This window comes from Rhagoletis pomonella, unplaced genomic scaffold (assembly GCF_013731165.1).
Source record: "Rhagoletis pomonella isolate Grant_MI unplaced genomic scaffold, Rhpom_1.0 Rhpom_scaffold_00013, whole genome shotgun sequence".
NCBI classification, from domain to species: domain Eukaryota; kingdom Metazoa; phylum Arthropoda; class Insecta; order Diptera; family Tephritidae; genus Rhagoletis; species Rhagoletis pomonella.
In genome coordinates this window covers 7,997,361-8,015,526 of record NW_023458567.1, presented here as the reverse complement: position 1 = coordinate 8,015,526, position 18,166 = coordinate 7,997,361, and the positions used below count along the sequence as shown (strand labels likewise).

Sequence of the window (18,166 nt, the reverse complement as noted above, 5' to 3'; positions counted from 1 at the left end):
GCACAACAAATTTGACGGCTACTAATCTGAGATTTGCGTGGGTAAAGCGGGTGATAAACAAACGAGTTTTGATTGAGACGTAAACGTACTTTTAGCACATCAAAAACATAAAATCCATGATAGGCAGCAAAATTATCGATTATATCGATTTCGTTCCATAAGTTTTGAAAAATTTATATCTTCTCATCTTGAAATGCGACACATTTATGTATTTAGTTATCTCTTTTCGATATTCAGGTAATTTTATCGATTTGAAAACCGTTACTTATTTTTGAAAATGTATTTTTTAGCATTCGAAAAATACAAGCTTGTTAAAAAGTTCGCTAGTCGGCAATAAATTTTTGTATCCGTTTTGAAAAAAAAATATATTTTTTTTTAATGGAGAACTACCTTCCCGCGTAAAAAAAAAAAAAATAATATCATAAATTTGCGGAAATTTCGCTCTTCGCGAACCTTAGCAATTTTTTTTGTGCTCAATATTTTTGTGAAAAATGTTAATCCTCCTTCAATTTGCCATAGGTCTCCTAAGACAAGAATTATGTTTGATGACATTTTATACGTACAATTTTATGTATTAAAATTGAATTTTTTACCAAGAAGTCGAAATTTTAATCCACTGAAAAAAATATTTCTGATGAGATGGACCAAAATCCTACATATAGAGGTCCTAAAATGGATTTCCCCATTTTCAGCGACTAGCTTTACGGTATACGGTAAATCAGAAAATGTTTCTTATCTACAGGCTCAACCAAAAGTGTTACTCCGGAGTTTTGGTAAACGTGATTTGTTAAAAAAAAAAAAAAATCGCGTTTATGTAAACATCTTGCAAAGTCTTGCAAACATTTTACAAATCGAGAAGCATTGTTATTATATTTAAGTTCCCGAAAAATACCGAACAGTCACAAAAAATGCAAAGTAAAGTAAAGCAAGAAGTATCCCAAAAAATCGTGAACGTCCGAGGAAATCTTGGGAATCCTAAAAATCAGTGCTTAAAAAACCAACTTTCTTTAATTTTAGCCTTGAAAAATAAAATAAAAAATAATAAATAGACCTTTCCTGCTGAAAATAATAAAAGTAAATTTTTAAAGTCATGAGGAAAAACCAGCACCTACGATTATTTAGTTACTTTTTTCATTTCAGTATCTAAAAATAAATTTTTTACCTGTACGGTGTTTATACAATTGACGCGGTTTCTCATATTTTTTTTGTAACAATAACACCATCGCTGATTTTTAAAGTTAAAAATTATCGATGATTTGTTAAAAAAGTCGATAATCTATGTACGTTTTATCGGTTTTGAAAATAAGATTTTTCAATAGAGAACTACATATGTATATGCTCACTTAAAAGAAAAAAAAAATGTCTCAAAAATTTAAGTATCTTTTTTTTTGTTATTTAAATGGTTGTTTTATTTTGAAGTTATCGATAATTAAAAAAAAAACGTATCAGGAGTTTTCGATGATATGCTGAAAAATTGTCAATTGTGAAAACTCAATAAACGAAAGTTATCGATATTTTTCAGAAAAGAACTATCTTCTCATATTAATAATTAAACAAAAAAATATCCCATAAATGTATATGTTTTTACTTTATTTATATAGTTTTTTTTTGAGATTTAAAGGCGATCGATAATTTTTCAAAACGATACCCGCATCTATCAACACATTTATTTTTGAAGTTGACTTTTTTTATATTCAATTTTATATATCTTTATTTAAAAACGGATTTTAAAAATTGATAAAAAAAGAATCGTAAGAAATTTGAAACCTACTAAATTTTGTAAAGACTTGCATACGCTCTTCTGCACCACATATTCGTGTATAAAATATTTATTAACAAGACGAAAATTGAAAATTAAATAAACAAATTCAAGAAATATATTAATTACAAAATTTAAGTTCAAACAAAATATTTAGAAACCATTAAATAAGAGATATGAAAAAGTGTGTTAGCGTGAATTAATAAAATTAATAAAAATTATATACATACATAAATACGAGTGGTTTTATCATATTTATATTATTTTTAGAGGTCAAAGAAAGATGTAAAACGTAAGTATATACCAGTAAAACAACTAGTCTTTTTCCTTGTTCGAAATATCTACCAAAAACAAGCGCTGGCTGCATTTCCGGTTCGAAAAGTGCTTTCACAGTAAATTTCGCCTTGCATGGAAACTCAACTGACTAGCTGCATGAGCTGCCCCTGGGGATAGGCTTCATTTTTTGGTGGGTGAGTCATGTGAAAAATATAACATTCTTTAAGCCTGGTTTTCTCTGTCTTCTGAACGAAAAAGTATTTTTTCCTAAATTTCTATAAATGCTACCACCTTTTTGGTCTCCAAAATTAGTATTAATTTTTTTCCGCAAGATCAATTTTTTATAAAACATTTAATGCAAAAGTCTAACTATACGGAAATTGCGAACGATATTTTCGATATTTGCAAGGGTCCTATTAATTTCTTTTCGATATCAGCTGATGTAAAAATTCCTCAGCATTCCTAATATGTCCCGCTTATGCCAAAAAACTTATAAGGAAAAGTTTCATTGCAAAAAAACGCCAAAATTTCAGATTAAGTTTTCGAAAAACCGCCTGCCACGCCCTAGCCTCAAATGCAATCTGCGTGGAAAGTATCTCAATCGATGCGCCATCGCTTGGGGAACTCGATGGTCATGAAATCTTTCCCCAAATACCAATCTAAAACGAGCGCTTGGTGCTATTTCCGGTGCACAACGTGATTTACAGGAAGTTGCGACTTGCGTGATGAATAAACGCCTTTTACGAATTGCATTAAAAAAATAGTAAAACCCCAAAATTTCTAAATAATTTTTGTAGTAAATTGTTAGCATTTTCAAGGGGAGAAAAATTAAAAGAAATATCAACTTTTTTTTTTAGGAAAAAAAAATCATTTTTTTTGTTTAATTTTCGATTTATTTAATAAAAAATATTTTTTTGTCAAATGATTATCAAAAGTGCATTTCCGGTGCGCAAAGTATTTTTACAGTAAGTTACGCATTCCATGAAAAATCAACTGGCCAGCTGCATGAGTTGCCCCTGGGCATAGGCTTCATTTCTTGGTGGTTGAGTATCCTTTTCTAAATATCTATTAATTGCTTTACGAAATACCCACCTAAAACGAGCGCTGGGCGCAGTTCCGGTGCGCAACGTGTTTTACAGGAAGTTGCGACTTGCATGTCAATAGCAATCTAGTTCTTCAAGCTATCGCATCGATTCAGTTACTTTGCGCGCAGATTGCTCTTGGGGTTAGGGCGTGGCAGGCGATTTTTCGAAAACTTAAAATCAAATTTCGGCGTTTTTTGCAATAAACCTTTGGTTTTTTTTTGGCAAAATCGCTACACATTCGGAATGCTGAAGAATTTTTACATCAGCTGACATCAAAACGAAAATCATAGGATCCTTAAAAAAACGTTTCAAAATGCCGCATAGTCCGACTTTTTCCTTAACTGTTTTATAAAAAATGTATCTTGCTGGAAAAAATTTCATACTAATCTTGGACACCTAAAAGGTGGTAGTATTTATAGAAATTAAGAAAAAATACTTTTTCGTTCAGAAGACAGAGAAAAGCAGACTTAAAAAGGATATATTTCTCACATTATTCACCCACCAAGAAATGAAGCCTATCCCCGGGGGCAAAACACTTTGCGCACTGGAAATGCGCTTTTAGTAATAATTTGACAAAAAAAAAATATTTTTTTTATTAAATAAATCGAAAATTAAAAAAATTGATTTTTTTTTCAACAAAAAAAAAATTCGATATTTCTTTTAATTTTTTTCCCGCTTGAAATTCCTAACAATTTAGTACAAAAATTATTTAGAAATGTTGAGTTTTTACCATTGTTTTAATGCAATTCGTAAAACGCGTTTATTCATCACGCAAGTCGCAACTTCCTGTAAAACACGTTGCGCACCGGAAATGGCACCAAGCGCTCGTTGTAGATGGGTATTTTGGGAAAAATTTCATAACCATCGAGTTCCCCAATCTATGGCGCATCGATTGATATACTTTCAACGCAGATTCCATTTGAGGCTAGGGCGTGGCAGGCGGTTTTTCGAAAACTTAATCTCAAATTTTGGCGTTTTTTTGCAATAAAACTTTTCCTTATACGTTTTTTGGCATAAGCGGGACATATTTGGATTGCTGATGAATTTTTACATCAGCTGATGTCAAAGCGAAATTAATACGACCCTTGCAAATATCGAAAATATCGTTTCGTAATTCCGTATAGTTAGACTTTTCCATTAATTGTTTTATTAAAAATTTATCTTGTGGAAAAAATCTAATACTAATTGTGGAGACCTAAAAGGTGTTAGCATGTATAGAAATTTAGGAAGAAATACTTTTTCGTTCAGAAGACAGAGAAAAGCATACTTAAAAAGGATATATTTCTCACATTATTCACCCACCAAGAAATGAAGCCTATCCCCGGGAGCAGCTGGTTAGTTGAGTTTTCATGCAAGGCGCAACTTCCTGTAAAAACAGTTCACGCACCGGAAATGCACTTTTGGTAATAATTTGACAAAAAAAAATATTTTTTATTAAATAAATCGAAAAAAAAAAATTCAAAATGCAAAGTAACTGAATCTATGCGCCATAGCTTGAAGAACTAGATTGCTATTAATCGTTTTACGAAATACCCACCTAAAACGAGCGCTGGGCGCATTTCTGGTGCGCAACGTGTTTTACAGGAAGTTGTGACTTACGTGATGAATAAACGCGCTTTTCAAATTACACTGAGAAAAATGGTAAAAACCCAAAATCTCTAAATAGGTTTCTGTATTAAATTGTTGGGATATTCTTCTTTCAAATAACAAATTGGTTTTTAATAAACAAATAAAAAAATAAATTTTTGATAAATTTTTTTTTTATATACATATAAAAAAATGAATAATATACATTTTTGATTAAATAGAATTATTTTTTTCCAAAAGTTATTAACAAACGTTTTTGTGATTTGAAAGAATACTCACCTTTCATAAGAAAATTAATAAAATAAACTTTCGAAAAAAAAAAGATTTTTTTTTTTCAAAATTTATTAAAAAAAAGTTTTTTGATATGAAAAACTACTCACCCTTCATCTCATCTAGAATTATAAAACGATTTTTTTTTCTTTTCATATATATTTTTTATTAGTTTTTTGGTTTTATTTTGGTTTATTGCCCTGCTACTTACATACAAAAAATTATACAATAATTGTCATAATAATAGTTACATACATACATAATAATTTTTAATAATAGTTGCGAGTAGAATACGCGTTCATTGTTCGATCATCTTTTAATATATAGAATTAGACATACATTTGTATGTATATGTATGTATACATAGTATGTATGAGCTTCTATTTTTTTTTCAAAACTACATACTCACATACATAGTAAATATTATATCATATATGTATGTACATATGTAATACCGTTTTACAGTGGTTTCATATGTACGTATGTGTGTATATATTTTGGTATATTAATTTACTTTTTTCTTTCATAAATAAATGTGGTCTTAGTTTAATTTATTTAGATGGAAAAAAATAGTTTGGATACACTTTTTTAGTTTTTTTTTAAATATTTTGCTCTGCCGCAAATGCTGAGTATTAATTTTTTCGAGTTTACTGAAAACACATGAAACACACAGATGATAAGTGAGTATGTATGTATAATATTCATATACATTGTATATGCAGAAAAAATTTAGTTTTTTTTTACTAGTTCTTTTGAGTTTTTTCACACATAAGTATTTATGCGTGTACATTAGACCGTACCACCGTTACAAGCAAACAAAAAAGTTCCGCGCTATTTTCGCAAGGCAATTTCGAGAAGTTTTTTTTGTCGAATCTAGAGGTTGCCGTTTTACATTTTTCGGTGCAACCTATATTCGGCAATAATTTTTTTTTAAGAGTTCTACTGGAATAATCAAAACATGTACTTCCTTAGCAAAAGTTGGCGCTTACACAATATGTTACCGCTTGGCCCAGCTTCTCCTCCGATTTGTTGCGTGCCGAGGGGCGACCGCTAGTAGAAAAAACTTTTTCTTTTCTCTTCTTTTTAATGTTAGTACGCACTTCACACCACAATACCTCAGCGACCGCCAGTTTTTTTGGTGAGCTTTAATTTACGGACATTAGGGTGGCACGTTGGAGTGATAAGAACTTTGTCTCCTACAGACAAAAACATCGATATATCAAAAGTTAATATCCGACTGTTAATGCCGAAGATATGATGATAAACTTAATAAAAAGGAGTTCGTTCAGTAAAAAGAAATCTAAATTGACTTACAAAAAATAGTTAGATTCAGAGGAGTACGGCGAACATTTATGTTCTGGTAGTTGAAAGAAAAAATTCAAAAAACTGGAGGGGTTGGCATTTGTTCGTTTGTTGAAAAATTTTTTTTTTTTTTGTTTTGAGTCTGATCAGCTACTTATACATATGTAATACTCTAGTGTGTAAATTCGCTTGTTGCTGGTTACTCAATGCACTTAGCATTCCAAGATTTCGAGCAATAAACTGTAGTAAATGTGGCTGTGTAGCAAATACGATTTTTGAAAATCATTTCAAATCCAATTTGCATCTCCGTTTAGAAAAAAATCTCCATTTGGTTTCATTTCGTGTCACTATGTGTCTAAATACATATAAATATTTACAAAACTACTGGGTATGCGTCTGCACTATAATAAATATAAATATAAATAGATAACTAGTATATACTCGTTCTTCTACAAACCAGTAAGCTATATTTGTGTGTACATATCTTTATGTCACGCAGCTCGCCGAAGCGCACTATAAAATCGACGAAACGTAGCTGTATTTAGTTTTTGTTTACCTTCTTAATTTTTGTTTTTGAAATTTGTTATTTTTACTTATATATGTATCTCAAGGGTTGCCATATATGCAGCAATTTGTTCCGCGTTTGTTTTATAATTTGTTTTTGTCTATAATTAATTAAGTGTTAAAATTTATATTTAGAATATTTTCATATAAATACATAAATATAAATAGATTTGTTGCCAAAACTCGCTTTTATCTAAAGCAAAAAAAAACTTGTGATATTCAGCATAACAATGAGTGCAAATTATTTAAAAAAATATTATATATGTTTCGTTTTACATCTCCAGTTTTGATTCTAAATCAGTGGTGAGCCTGCCCGCGGTCAAGCTGATGACCACCACCGTTCTAAATTATCTTTGCGCTCTGCTGTCAACGGTATTCTAGTGCTGTTACAGCCTTAGGCCAATGACGACCTGAGAAAGCTTTTGCTCTGTGTGCGTCTACATAAGTATCTATGTATATAAAAACGTTAAGAAGCTTAAAAAAGTTCTACGAGTGGGCTGCGTTTTTTTGGTGACTGCTTGAGACAAATAAACAATACCAAGCAGAAGCTTTTAGTATCAGCTAAATTTTAAAATTTTGAAGCTTAAAAACTGCGCTCGTCATTAGCAGTATCAAGCCTGTTCCAGAAACTTCACGATTCGCAGGTTTTAGACGATTAACAGGAAAAGCTGTTTTCCCAAGTAATAACCTTTTTGTAAGGTATCGTAAGGGAAGAGTTTTATGTCAAATTCTGGCAATTCCCGCAAATCGTAAAGTATCTGGAACAGGTAATAATTTAAATAAGAGATTTTACCCTGTGCGCGCTCTTATTAAATCTACAGATGAAGTTGTTTCAGTCGTATCTTATTTAAATCTAGCAAACTGTATAGCTTAGAGAGCTTTTGGAATGCATATAAAGCAGCGATGGACAGAAAGAGCTTTTACTTTGCGCGCATTTATACAAAATGTACAGAAAGCATGAAAAAGCTTTGCCCGCTGGCTAGGCGGTGCCCAACACCGATCCGAAGCTTCATCGCTTTGCTCCAAATAGGTCGACTAGCAATGTAAAGCGCCGTTTTTAATTTTTCTTTGCAAACCTATATGCCTAATGGAGTTCGTACTATACATTTTGAAATTATAAAGCTTTTGTTTTTGGAGAGGAATGCAGCTAATACATTACAAGAGAATTTTTAGTATGTAATTATGAAAAAATTCTGAAAAAATCTGAGGGGCCTATTAAATTATTTGAATCCATAGCTATCCAAAGGAAATTGCTTGAAACTTTTGAAAATCATAAACTTAAAGCTCTAATGTTTCTTTTTTTTAAGTTTGAAGAGCGAAATATTCTCTAGAATCAAATTTCTCCTATCAAACTACATGCCTTTTTCATATCAGAGAGCTTTGGCTAGCTAAAAGAATTTACTTTTTTGAGATTTCATTCAACAATTTTTATTGAGCCCGAGGCCGTTTTTAATGAAAAACTTATTGTGGAAAAGCAACAATAATTGAGATTTCAGTAAAAGCTTCCGAGATTTTTAGGTTGTATGTCACTATTCTGCAAATTATGAAGCTTTGAATTTTGAGATATCCAATTAATAGGTACACGTGCGGAGCTTTTATTAAGCATTATACATAGTTTATATCGGCCATGGGCAGAGAGAGCTTTTAATCTTCTCGCGCCTATAAAAAATGTATAGAAAGCTTAAAAGAGCTTTGCCCGCGGGCAAGGCAGTGCCCATCAGTGGTTTATATAGACGCGCACAAGTTTAAAGCTCCTTCCATACGCCACTGATTAAAAAAAAGTTTTTAAAAGTTGAAATGTTTTTAGAGCTTCTAAAAAGTTCCATTTTGCTAAATTTGAGCTCTAAAAAACAAGCTTATGATCGGATTCCGGTTTTTTGAGTCAAAAGTTATGCGAAAATTTATGATAGTGGTAAAAATGGAACATCGACTAACGAAGCTGCATAGCTCATCCTAATTGCCTCAACATTTGATTTCTATGCTAAATAGAAGGCTATTCTCTTGAAAAAAAAAAATATATATATGTTTATATAAACCTTTCACTTCTCTTAAAGACCGCAATAACTCGAAAGCTCCAAAGCTTTTCTCTGTATTATCTTGCACAGCTGCAACAGCACTAATTTACCGATATTCGCGTTTTAATTTTCGTAGTTATCAACTTCTCGCCAACGTTCTCGCTTTTATTGTATTCTAAATAGGAAACATAGTAGTTCACTTTCGATTCTTGTTTTTTTTTTCTAAAAAAAATTTAAAGTTTTTTTTGTTTTTATTTTTATGTACCTAGGTTAATATTCGAGTAAGAAAAGGACTTTTTATAGATTATATTTTTCTAACTTTTTGACATTTCCTCCCAAGTAAAATAGATGTGTATATGCAATTTGCTCTCCTGTGGATGAGAGAGAAGACTGCATGGAAAAAGCTCTCTAATGAGCTAGCGTTTCTTATTGTGTGGCACGTGGAAAGGGCGAAAAGTTCTGATATATATTTCCTATGGATATCTCAACGAGCTTATAAATAGAGCTACACTTGTGGTCAGCTGATTGAGCCAAGTGACATTTTGACCAGTTTTGGCTATTTTAGTTTACCTAGCCAGCGCCACATAAATCCACATTTCAAACTTCGTACAAAAATTATGAAAATTCAACAAACTTTAACATTTGCACCCAAAAACTTTAAAGTTTTTATTTCGAATTTTTAGAAAAATTGTGGGTATGCAGTTTTGTAGCTTATTAAATTTTAGTAGGTTAAGTGCAAATTTCAAGATGCCAGAAAATCGAGTCGATTTTTAATACATATTTTTTTTTTGCTGATGGTGCTAGGCATTTTTTCCCATAAAAACGAAATTGTCGAGCATAATTTATTTTCTAGCGTGTTGAAATTTGCACTTTAACCGACTAGAATTTAGTGGGCTAGACTTTTATAAAAAAATATAAACATTAAATAAACAAAAGAAATATAGCCAAAACTAGTCAAAATGTCACTTGCCTCAATCAGCTGACCACAAGGGTATTTTTGAGGAGAAAAATATCTAAGTATGCAATCTACACCTCGTGGAGTTCAATCCATGAAAAATAATTCCTTTTACGTAGAAAAATAAGTTCTTGTTTGCGTAAAAGCGGAGACTTTGCGGCGTGTAGAACCGACTGTTATCTACTTATCTTTTTCTATGGAACCTTCCCTTAGTAAAGCCTTGTTTCCTCGATTACGATCTGATGACTCCTAAAACAAGTTCCTGATTTAAGAAGACTTACGTTCATTGATCAGCGATCTGGAAGAAATTTCCAATAAACAAAATGTCTCCCATATTTTAACTGACTGTTCGCCAGGGTCAGGAAACGGGGCTTTTTAAGAGTTTGGAGAATTGTGAATACATTTGTATGTATGAAAAATAGCTACACCACACACTACAGTAAGAGCTTAGCCTAAAGCTAACGGGATATATCTTTTAGGAAATAAAAATGGTATTATGGAAATCTACTTGAAATGGATGGATCGTTCTGGAGTGTTTAGGTGGAATATATTGTTCGCTATCGAAACCTGGTTCAAGCTGGGTATTAATTACCTAATCGCTAAAAGGGGATAGTAAGAGGCTAAGCAGCAAACCAGCTCTTTGTTTAATCTGCAACTTGCTAAAAATGTAGATGTCTCGCAAGCTTAACATAGCTTATGTCGTTGATAAATTGCTTACTTTCTACACATACCATTTTTTTTATGTACATACACCCACTCTCTCAACCTCTCTACTTTATGCGCTGATGATCTGGCGTACTCTTCAATATGTCCGGCTGATGATGGTGCCCGTGTCCGTGGGAGGAGCTCATGGTGCCCTGATGACTGCCGCCGCCTAATGTATGCGTGGCGCCACCACTGTAATGCGACGAGCTTAGCGTATGTGAGTGTGTTGAATTAAGCGTGTGCGTGGCATGCGAATTGAGTGTATTGTGCGCCGTTGTGGTGGCATTGGTCGACATACCGGCGGTGGTAGTGCCGCAACCACCCAGCCCAGTACCGGTACCGGTGCCCGTTGCAGTGCCGGTACCTGTGCCACCAGCTGGTCGCGTGCGCAACGAACGATGTGACCCATTACGGGTAAGTGTATTCATTTGTGGCGTGCCAGGCACTGTGTGTCCGAGTGCATTCATGTAGTCCGCGATCAGCAGCGTAATTTCGAGTATCTTTGGCTTGCTCATGGCGAAGATTAATTTCTGCTCCTGTTGGCCGCATGCGGCCAGCGTATCCTCGCTCGAGACGACCAGCATGAAGTCATCTTGACAGCCACCAAAAGTCATAACCGACGTGTAAGGGTAACGCGCTATCGGTGTCATCGAGCTGAGTTCGAGCACGTTGAGCGCATCCTCGGAGATTGCTAGCCATGCCATGGCCTGATCGGAGTGACGCGGCTTGGCTTGGAAGAGACTGGCGCCAAAGTAGGGCCATTTGCGACAGCAAGTCAGATAGATGCGCACACAGTCGAGTGTCGAACGTCCCTTCAGCAGCATCCATTTCGAAATGAGCAGCTCTTGCACCTCCTTCAGCTGCTCGGCACTGAGTGCATCACGATAGCGATAAGGATAGAATTTATCGAGCGCTTTCAGCCCCACATTGCTACCCGTGCCGCGCGATTTTTCGTGCGAGTAGTCGCCCATGTCGATTTGTGACATCAGCGAAGCCAACTCGAGCGCAAGATCACGCGACAACGGAAAACGTCCTTGCACTATTTGTGAGTTCGTTTGGTAGCAAAATAGGAGACGTTCCTTGTCAGTTTCAAATTTGACGGTGTGTCGCCAGTACAGGCGATTCTTGTAGGTCAATTGGATGACGCGTGTATTTTCAAATTTGCCAGAGCCTTTTTCGCGCAAGGCAGTCTCCCACTTGGAGATGACGTCGCAGAGTTTAGCAAGCGGATCGAGATAGTGTTCGAGATCTTTTTCAATTGGATCGTCGCTGAAGAGGCAGAAACCATTTGTAGCGTCGCGTGTGCCAATCTCCTGCGCGAGTGTGGTCTGGAACTCCTCGATCGTCGTCGAGCCGTCGAAGGAGACGACCTGTAAGAAAGATAGTAAGTATTTTGAAGTTAGTGTGACGGCGTAGATTTAAGGCTATGTGGGAATGAATATTTTAGTTGCTAACTCCAGTGTTATGTAAGTATTGCCCCAATATTAGCCTTATGATACCTTGGAACTCTGAAGCTCCTTGGGCACTAAGAGTCCGAACAGACAGATCATATAGAGCTCGCTGAGCCCTGCCTTAATTTGTAAATTTATTCCCGAAAACTCGTAGTTTCGACAGGATTGATTGGACAATAGTGAGAGGGGTGTTAGATGAGTTGGTTTGAATTTGGAGTCTGAAAGAGGATTATGGAAAAGAATTTTCGGTTTGAAAAAAATTGAGGCTTTCCTCCACATTGTCAACTGATTTCAATAGCATTATTTAATAGAAAATCTTCTTGGGTAACTTGACTGAGACGGATTTTTTCGAAGAGGATAAAAACCGTGGCTGGTTTTCGGTTCTACAAAATAAATCTCGAGATCAAGGCAGGACGTAGTCATCTGTGAACTGCGATATTTGCGCGCTCTGAACGAATATTGTCCGGCCATGATGTCTAACCACAGCTATGTATACCAGACAAGCGCAATTTTTGAAGAGCTATAGCAGGATTTTTTCTAAACCTCTCTTATATTCACTACATATTTTGGAAACAACTTTCTTGATGTGGTAAACTCAACATATTCTGATCACAATTCATGAAATCAGGGGCTATAAGGACAAAACATTTAAAATCTGACAATTTTGCGCCATCCGAATGAACACTTCATCATTAAATAGAATGCCTAAATTAGCCGTTTTCTTACCTGATAAGTGGTGTTCATCATATGCACCGGTATGGCGTGTGGCAGTGAGTGATGATATGGATTCTTCAGCAATATGGACAGCACTTCCATGCGTGAGGGTTTTGTCTCGCGACCGCCATTTTTCAACGTCCGCTCCAAAGCGCGTTCACAATAAGCAGCATACTTGCCAGTCTCGGTCTTCGTGTCCGCATTACGTGACAGATGTAACTTCAAATACCACAAAAGACGACTTGATTTGGGTACAAAAAGCGATACGGCCAGCGAGAGTAGTTGCCAGCCTTGGACGAACGAATAGGCAGGTGGATTTGATTTGCAATCGATGATGGGTGGTGGTGCAGGTGCCTGTGAAAGCGAGAGAGAGATAGGCAGAGAGAGATAGAGAAAAAAGAGAGCGACAAAAAGGGGGAAACAAAAAAAAGAAAACGAGATAAAGTTGTTTAATTCAGCATTTGATCACAAAATTTGTAAAATAGTGAACGCTCAAAAAGTATTAGTGGAAAGACATGCGTTTTAATTTCTTCTAAATTAAAATAATTACTTAGCTATTTTCTTAGTATGTAAATTATGCAATTTCCCCCCATACCTGTATGGATGTTGGTGAACTGCCATTGGCCTGCGCGGCGCCACCTTGTTGTGTATCACAAGTGAATAGACTCTGCGTGGCGCACAATAGTAGTTGCTGTAAATTTCGATTTACATGTTCGAATACCATTTCGTTTTTGTTTGTAATTTTTTTTTCGAATTTCAATAGTTTCGCACATTTGTTATGGGTACATATACGAGCGAGTAGCGAGTGCAGGTTATTTATGTAGTTGGTTAGTAGCCATTTTTTTGGTTGGGGCGCGTCACAATTTTTTGAAGTATTTTTTTTTTTTTTGGTTTTGAAGGATTGGATAAGGCATGTTAGCGCATATACATACATATATTTTTCACGGGGCGAAAAATAAAAAAATGAAAACAAAGAGAGCGGAAAGAGCGAGAGAAAAAAGGTATTGAGTTTGGTTGGTGCTTTAGAAATTTTGAATATATTTTTTAGGTATGTACATACATATGTATATGATTTTTAAAAACATTAGGAATATTTTCTTGCAGTGTAATGGAGACTTGCTAATGTTCGGGTGTGTATATTCGTATGTGTGTTATACTTTTTCTGAGTCATAATTTTTGAAGAAAAAAATACGTTCCTTTCTAGACTAAATATGCTATGCATGATTTTTTTTCAAAATTCCTAATAAAAAATTTTCTAGTAAACATCCTTAAATAAAAATATTAATTCCCAACACAAAAGGAGTAACTTTTCTAAGTTTTTTTCTAAAATTTCAACAAAAATTTTCATATGCAACTAAAATCTTTATTGAGAAATGTATAGAGTGCATATATTTTGAAATTAATTAATTTTCCTGGTTTTCGCATTTGTTCGACTTTTTGTGAAAAACTAATCTACTTACTAAATTTTATTTTCCTAGCTAAATCAGTTTGTACTAAAATTTGTAACTAAAAATGTATAGCAAACGTTTTAAAGTTAAAAAAAAATAACCAGAATATACATATGTAGGTATGTATATCTATATTTCTTAAAAAAAAGCAAAAGTAAAAACTATTTAAAATTTTTAATTTTTTCATATAAGTTAGTTAACATTAACAACATTATTAAATGTTAAATGTTTATTTAATTTATTTACTTTTTTTGACTTTTATATTTGGTGCAAAAAATATAAAAAATTTTAAAATGTATAGATTAAGCCATAAAAACAAGTCAAAAATATTTGAATTCTTTTCGAAAAAATTTCAAAATATTTAATTTTTTTTTGAATATATTTACAAATATTTGGATTTGTTTTTACAAAAAATAATTGAAAAAGTTCTACCTAAACATCTAATATTTTTGGCACTAAAATAATAAAAAAAATCAAATCTCTAGAAACTTTTTAAGTATGTAATAAGGTTTTGTGTTTAAAATTTTTTGGAAATTTTCATATTTTTGAAGACTTTTTAAATATTAGGTCTAAAATGTATAGATATTTGAAAAAATATAAAATTTATTTAAGATATTAAAATTTCTTTTACAAAATAATGTTAAAAAATCGTTTAAAAATAATTGTTAAAAAATTTCTTAATTTTATTTTGTTTAATCCAAACTATTTCCCTTAAAATTAAGTTTTTTCTTTCGAAAAATTATTTGACCAATTCTTCTAATATTAAATATTTTTAGTAAAAATTACTTTAAAAAAGTCATTACATAATTTTAGACCTTTTCCTAGATGTTATTAGACAATTTTTTAAGGTAAATATTTCAATTTTGATGCGGTTCGTTTCATTTACAGGAGCTCTGTTGAAAAAAATTATTTCTCGTAGTGACAATATGTATATGTAAGTCGCATTCAATTAAATTTTCTACTATGTATAATATTCCTCTAACATTGCAGCTAAGAAACCTTCGTCTAAACTGCTGTTTAGTAGTAAACTTATATGTATATGACTATTTTCTCACTGCTCTCGTCAATTATCCAAAATAAAGCAGAAAAGCATCATAAACACTAATTTAAATTAAAATTTTTGATACAAATTAAACATTTTAATATTATCGAAATGATATAAGAGCGTTGCTAAAAGAGGTACATTGAGAAAAAACTTGGTGTAGTTTGATATTCAAATTATTTGTGTCAGGTTAACAACGAGAAAGAAAATTTCTGCTGAAAAATGTGCAGCGAAGAGTTTGAAAGAACGTCGCAGCACTGAGTAAAAAAAGAAGAGAAATTGAGTGAGTAAGAGATACCAATATGAGTGACTTAATTTTTTTGTATGTCTATTAACTTTAGCATTCTAATGGTTCACCACGGTGGAAAAGCCTTAGCTAGAACTTGGTATGCCCAATAAGTGGACTGCTCTTTCTTGAGTGAAAATATGCCTACATTGAGTTTAAGCCCTTGTTTGAAAGCTTTACAAAATGGCTTGTTTTAAAATAACGCTGATTTTCTTATTTGTTTGATAAGATTTTCGTGTAGTGAAGATTTTTTAAAAACTAATAATTTATTCGGGTGAAAATGTATGAGTGAAAAATTGAGCAATACATATTTCGGGCAGAGCAGGAGTAGTCGAATTCACCGATAACTAGCAAAAATTGCATCCACGTCCGTGCTCAGATGTGAGAAAGAGCTTTTACACGGCGCTTATCAATATAAATTAGTATTGATGCACGTGTGCTAAGTTGTTTCTACCCTTTTGTGGTCAACACTAATATAAAATTTATAAAAATCTCAACAAACCTAAAACAGTGACGATTTGAGAGACTCTTCCTCTTAGATCGTGACCATAAAATCTATGAAAAGCTCTGAAAAAGCTTCTCTCGTGGTACCTGTTTCAATAGTGACTGCTGTAAGGTGTCCAACTATGATTGAATTAAAAAATGATAGAATACAAGATTGCGCCGATTGCAGCAGAATTCGTGAGAGTAATTTAAGCGTGACGTCACCGTAGAGTTGACAACTGAGAGCGGCAAATAAAACTGCTGTCTAGTGATGTGCTGAACTGTCGGTACCCAATACTTCCTTATCGGTACCCGATACTGATTCTTTACTTTAAACCTTCGCCATTATACGCATTTCAAGTTTAGAAAAAACTTGTTGCACTTGTTGACATAAAAATACTTCATACCATACGTCAAAAAAACCGATACCGATTCGAAAATTGTCGCTAACTGGTTACAGAATATGTCGCTAACTGGTTACAGAGTCTGCCTACAGAAATTATATCGTCCGATTCAGCTGGAACAAAAATGCTTTAAATAAATAAGAGTTTCTTTGTATTATGGCCTCGAACCGACATATATACATCTTTCATTTGAATCAGTATTAAAAGCTCTATTGGCTCCTATATTCGGGTTTTGATAGGCGAGTCTCCCCTGAACCGTTTTTCCATATTTTTGGTCTATGTGCGCTTTTATTCGAAACCTAAATTTTTCGGTACCGAGTATCAAGAGTATTGGATACTTGAAAAGTATATACTCAGCACATCACTACTGCTGTCATCTCGACTGTGACGTCAGCAAAACGGCCGATTCTGTCAAATTCACTGAGAGCCGATTAGCGGTATCGCCATCGGCGCCACCTTCTGTATTCTCTCCACCGTGGATTGAATTATATGCCTGAGTGAGTTGCTTGTGCTTGACTACAATTTCTTTTGGGTTGAGTAAAATTTTATGTGAGTGAGTAGTGTGATTAAGTGTTTGAGTGAAATATTATGTTTGAGTGTAATTTGTGAGTGAGAACGAATCAAAGGAGGAATTGTGATTGTAAAATCTGAGGAAAATTGAGAAAATAAATAGTAGGATGTACGCATAAAAAGAGCTTCAGCTCACTTAGTTGAGCTTTTTCTATCAATAAAAAGCTTAAAATTCAACCAAAGCTCACTCTTTATGCATAAGACCCAGTGTAATTGAGAAGTGTCTAATCAAAAGATGATCTTTCCACTATATTATATTTTATAAGATAACCGAAAAACGCAAATACCTAAGCCCAAAATCTACTGGAAATGTTGCAAATGCCAAGGTTTGAGTAGTTTTAAAAATTATATCAAACATGTATTTGAATTGGAAATATCATCTTTCGATTTGAAAGAGCGAGAAGTGTGCGAATATTCGTATTGAATTAAATCAGTGAGTATATCGTCGCTAGATACTATGTCAAATTATCGAATGTGAAAATTAAACTGTTGTAAAAAAAAGTGTGGGATTCGAAACTTTGTTAAAATCAGTATGTCTGCTTCTAAGAAGATCAGAAATTCGACGATTTACGAACCTACGTACCACTCCAAACGCATGCGCAAGGTATCGAAAAGCAAAAAAATCATTTTTTCACATTCGATAGTTTGACATAGTAGATACGCTATGTATTTTCTATGTACTTATACGAATATGTAGTATACGAAAATGTAATAAAAATTTACAGCAAGTACTTTATACACGATTATTTATGCATGGGCATGTTTATAGACATTCACGAAAGTAGTTATGTGAAAATATCTTCATTATTAAAAAAAAAAACAATAATTCATCGAAAAAATGTGGTATAAAATTTTATATAGGGCAACCTAAGTACAAGCTTTTATTTTTTACATTTCCCATCCAGTAAACTTTGAAAGAGTAGGAGCATAACTTCTCCAATGAAAAATATATTATCTCATTAAGAACACTGAGCATTTAAAAGATTTTAATATGTGACTAAATATATTTATTAATTTATCTGACTTTTGGAGGTCTCTCAGAAAAGAGTACTTTATCGGTTTCTCAGAGTGGCAAATATGTTAAAGACGAAAATTGTGTGACCATTTTTGGTGATTTTTAAACGAACAGAAGGCACTTGAATTGCTCGCATTATATACATAAATATTTTTTTTTAATGTAATAAAATAGGCTTTGAAAAATGAGTGGCTATTACAAGCTTTTAAGACAGCTATGACGGAAAATTTTTATT

General features: G+C 33.3%; 1 protein-coding gene across 14 annotated transcripts in view; it reads right to left on the bottom strand.

Annotated features, from left to right (window-relative positions):
- Positions 1-9,782: 9,782 nt before the first annotated feature.
- LOC118748707 (uncharacterized protein CG43867) overlaps positions 9,783-18,166 on the bottom strand; it is a 348,463-nt gene continuing 340,079 nt past the window's right edge. For 10 of the 14 annotated variants that reach the window (XM_036483332.1, XM_036483335.1, XM_036483333.1 and 7 more), the window contains 3 exons: positions 13,279-13,374; positions 12,696-13,037; positions 9,783-11,888 (listed from right to left, as the gene is read on the bottom strand). In XM_036483332.1, coding sequence (XP_036339225.1) covers positions 10,584-11,888; positions 12,696-13,037; positions 13,279-13,374 — 1,743 coding nt within the window. In that variant the 3' untranslated portion in view covers positions 9,783-10,583. The remainder of the gene's footprint in view (positions 11,889-12,695; positions 13,038-13,278; positions 13,375-18,166) is intronic. The other 4 variants (XM_036483336.1, XM_036483337.1, XM_036483343.1 and 1 more) reach the window with 1 other exon arrangement.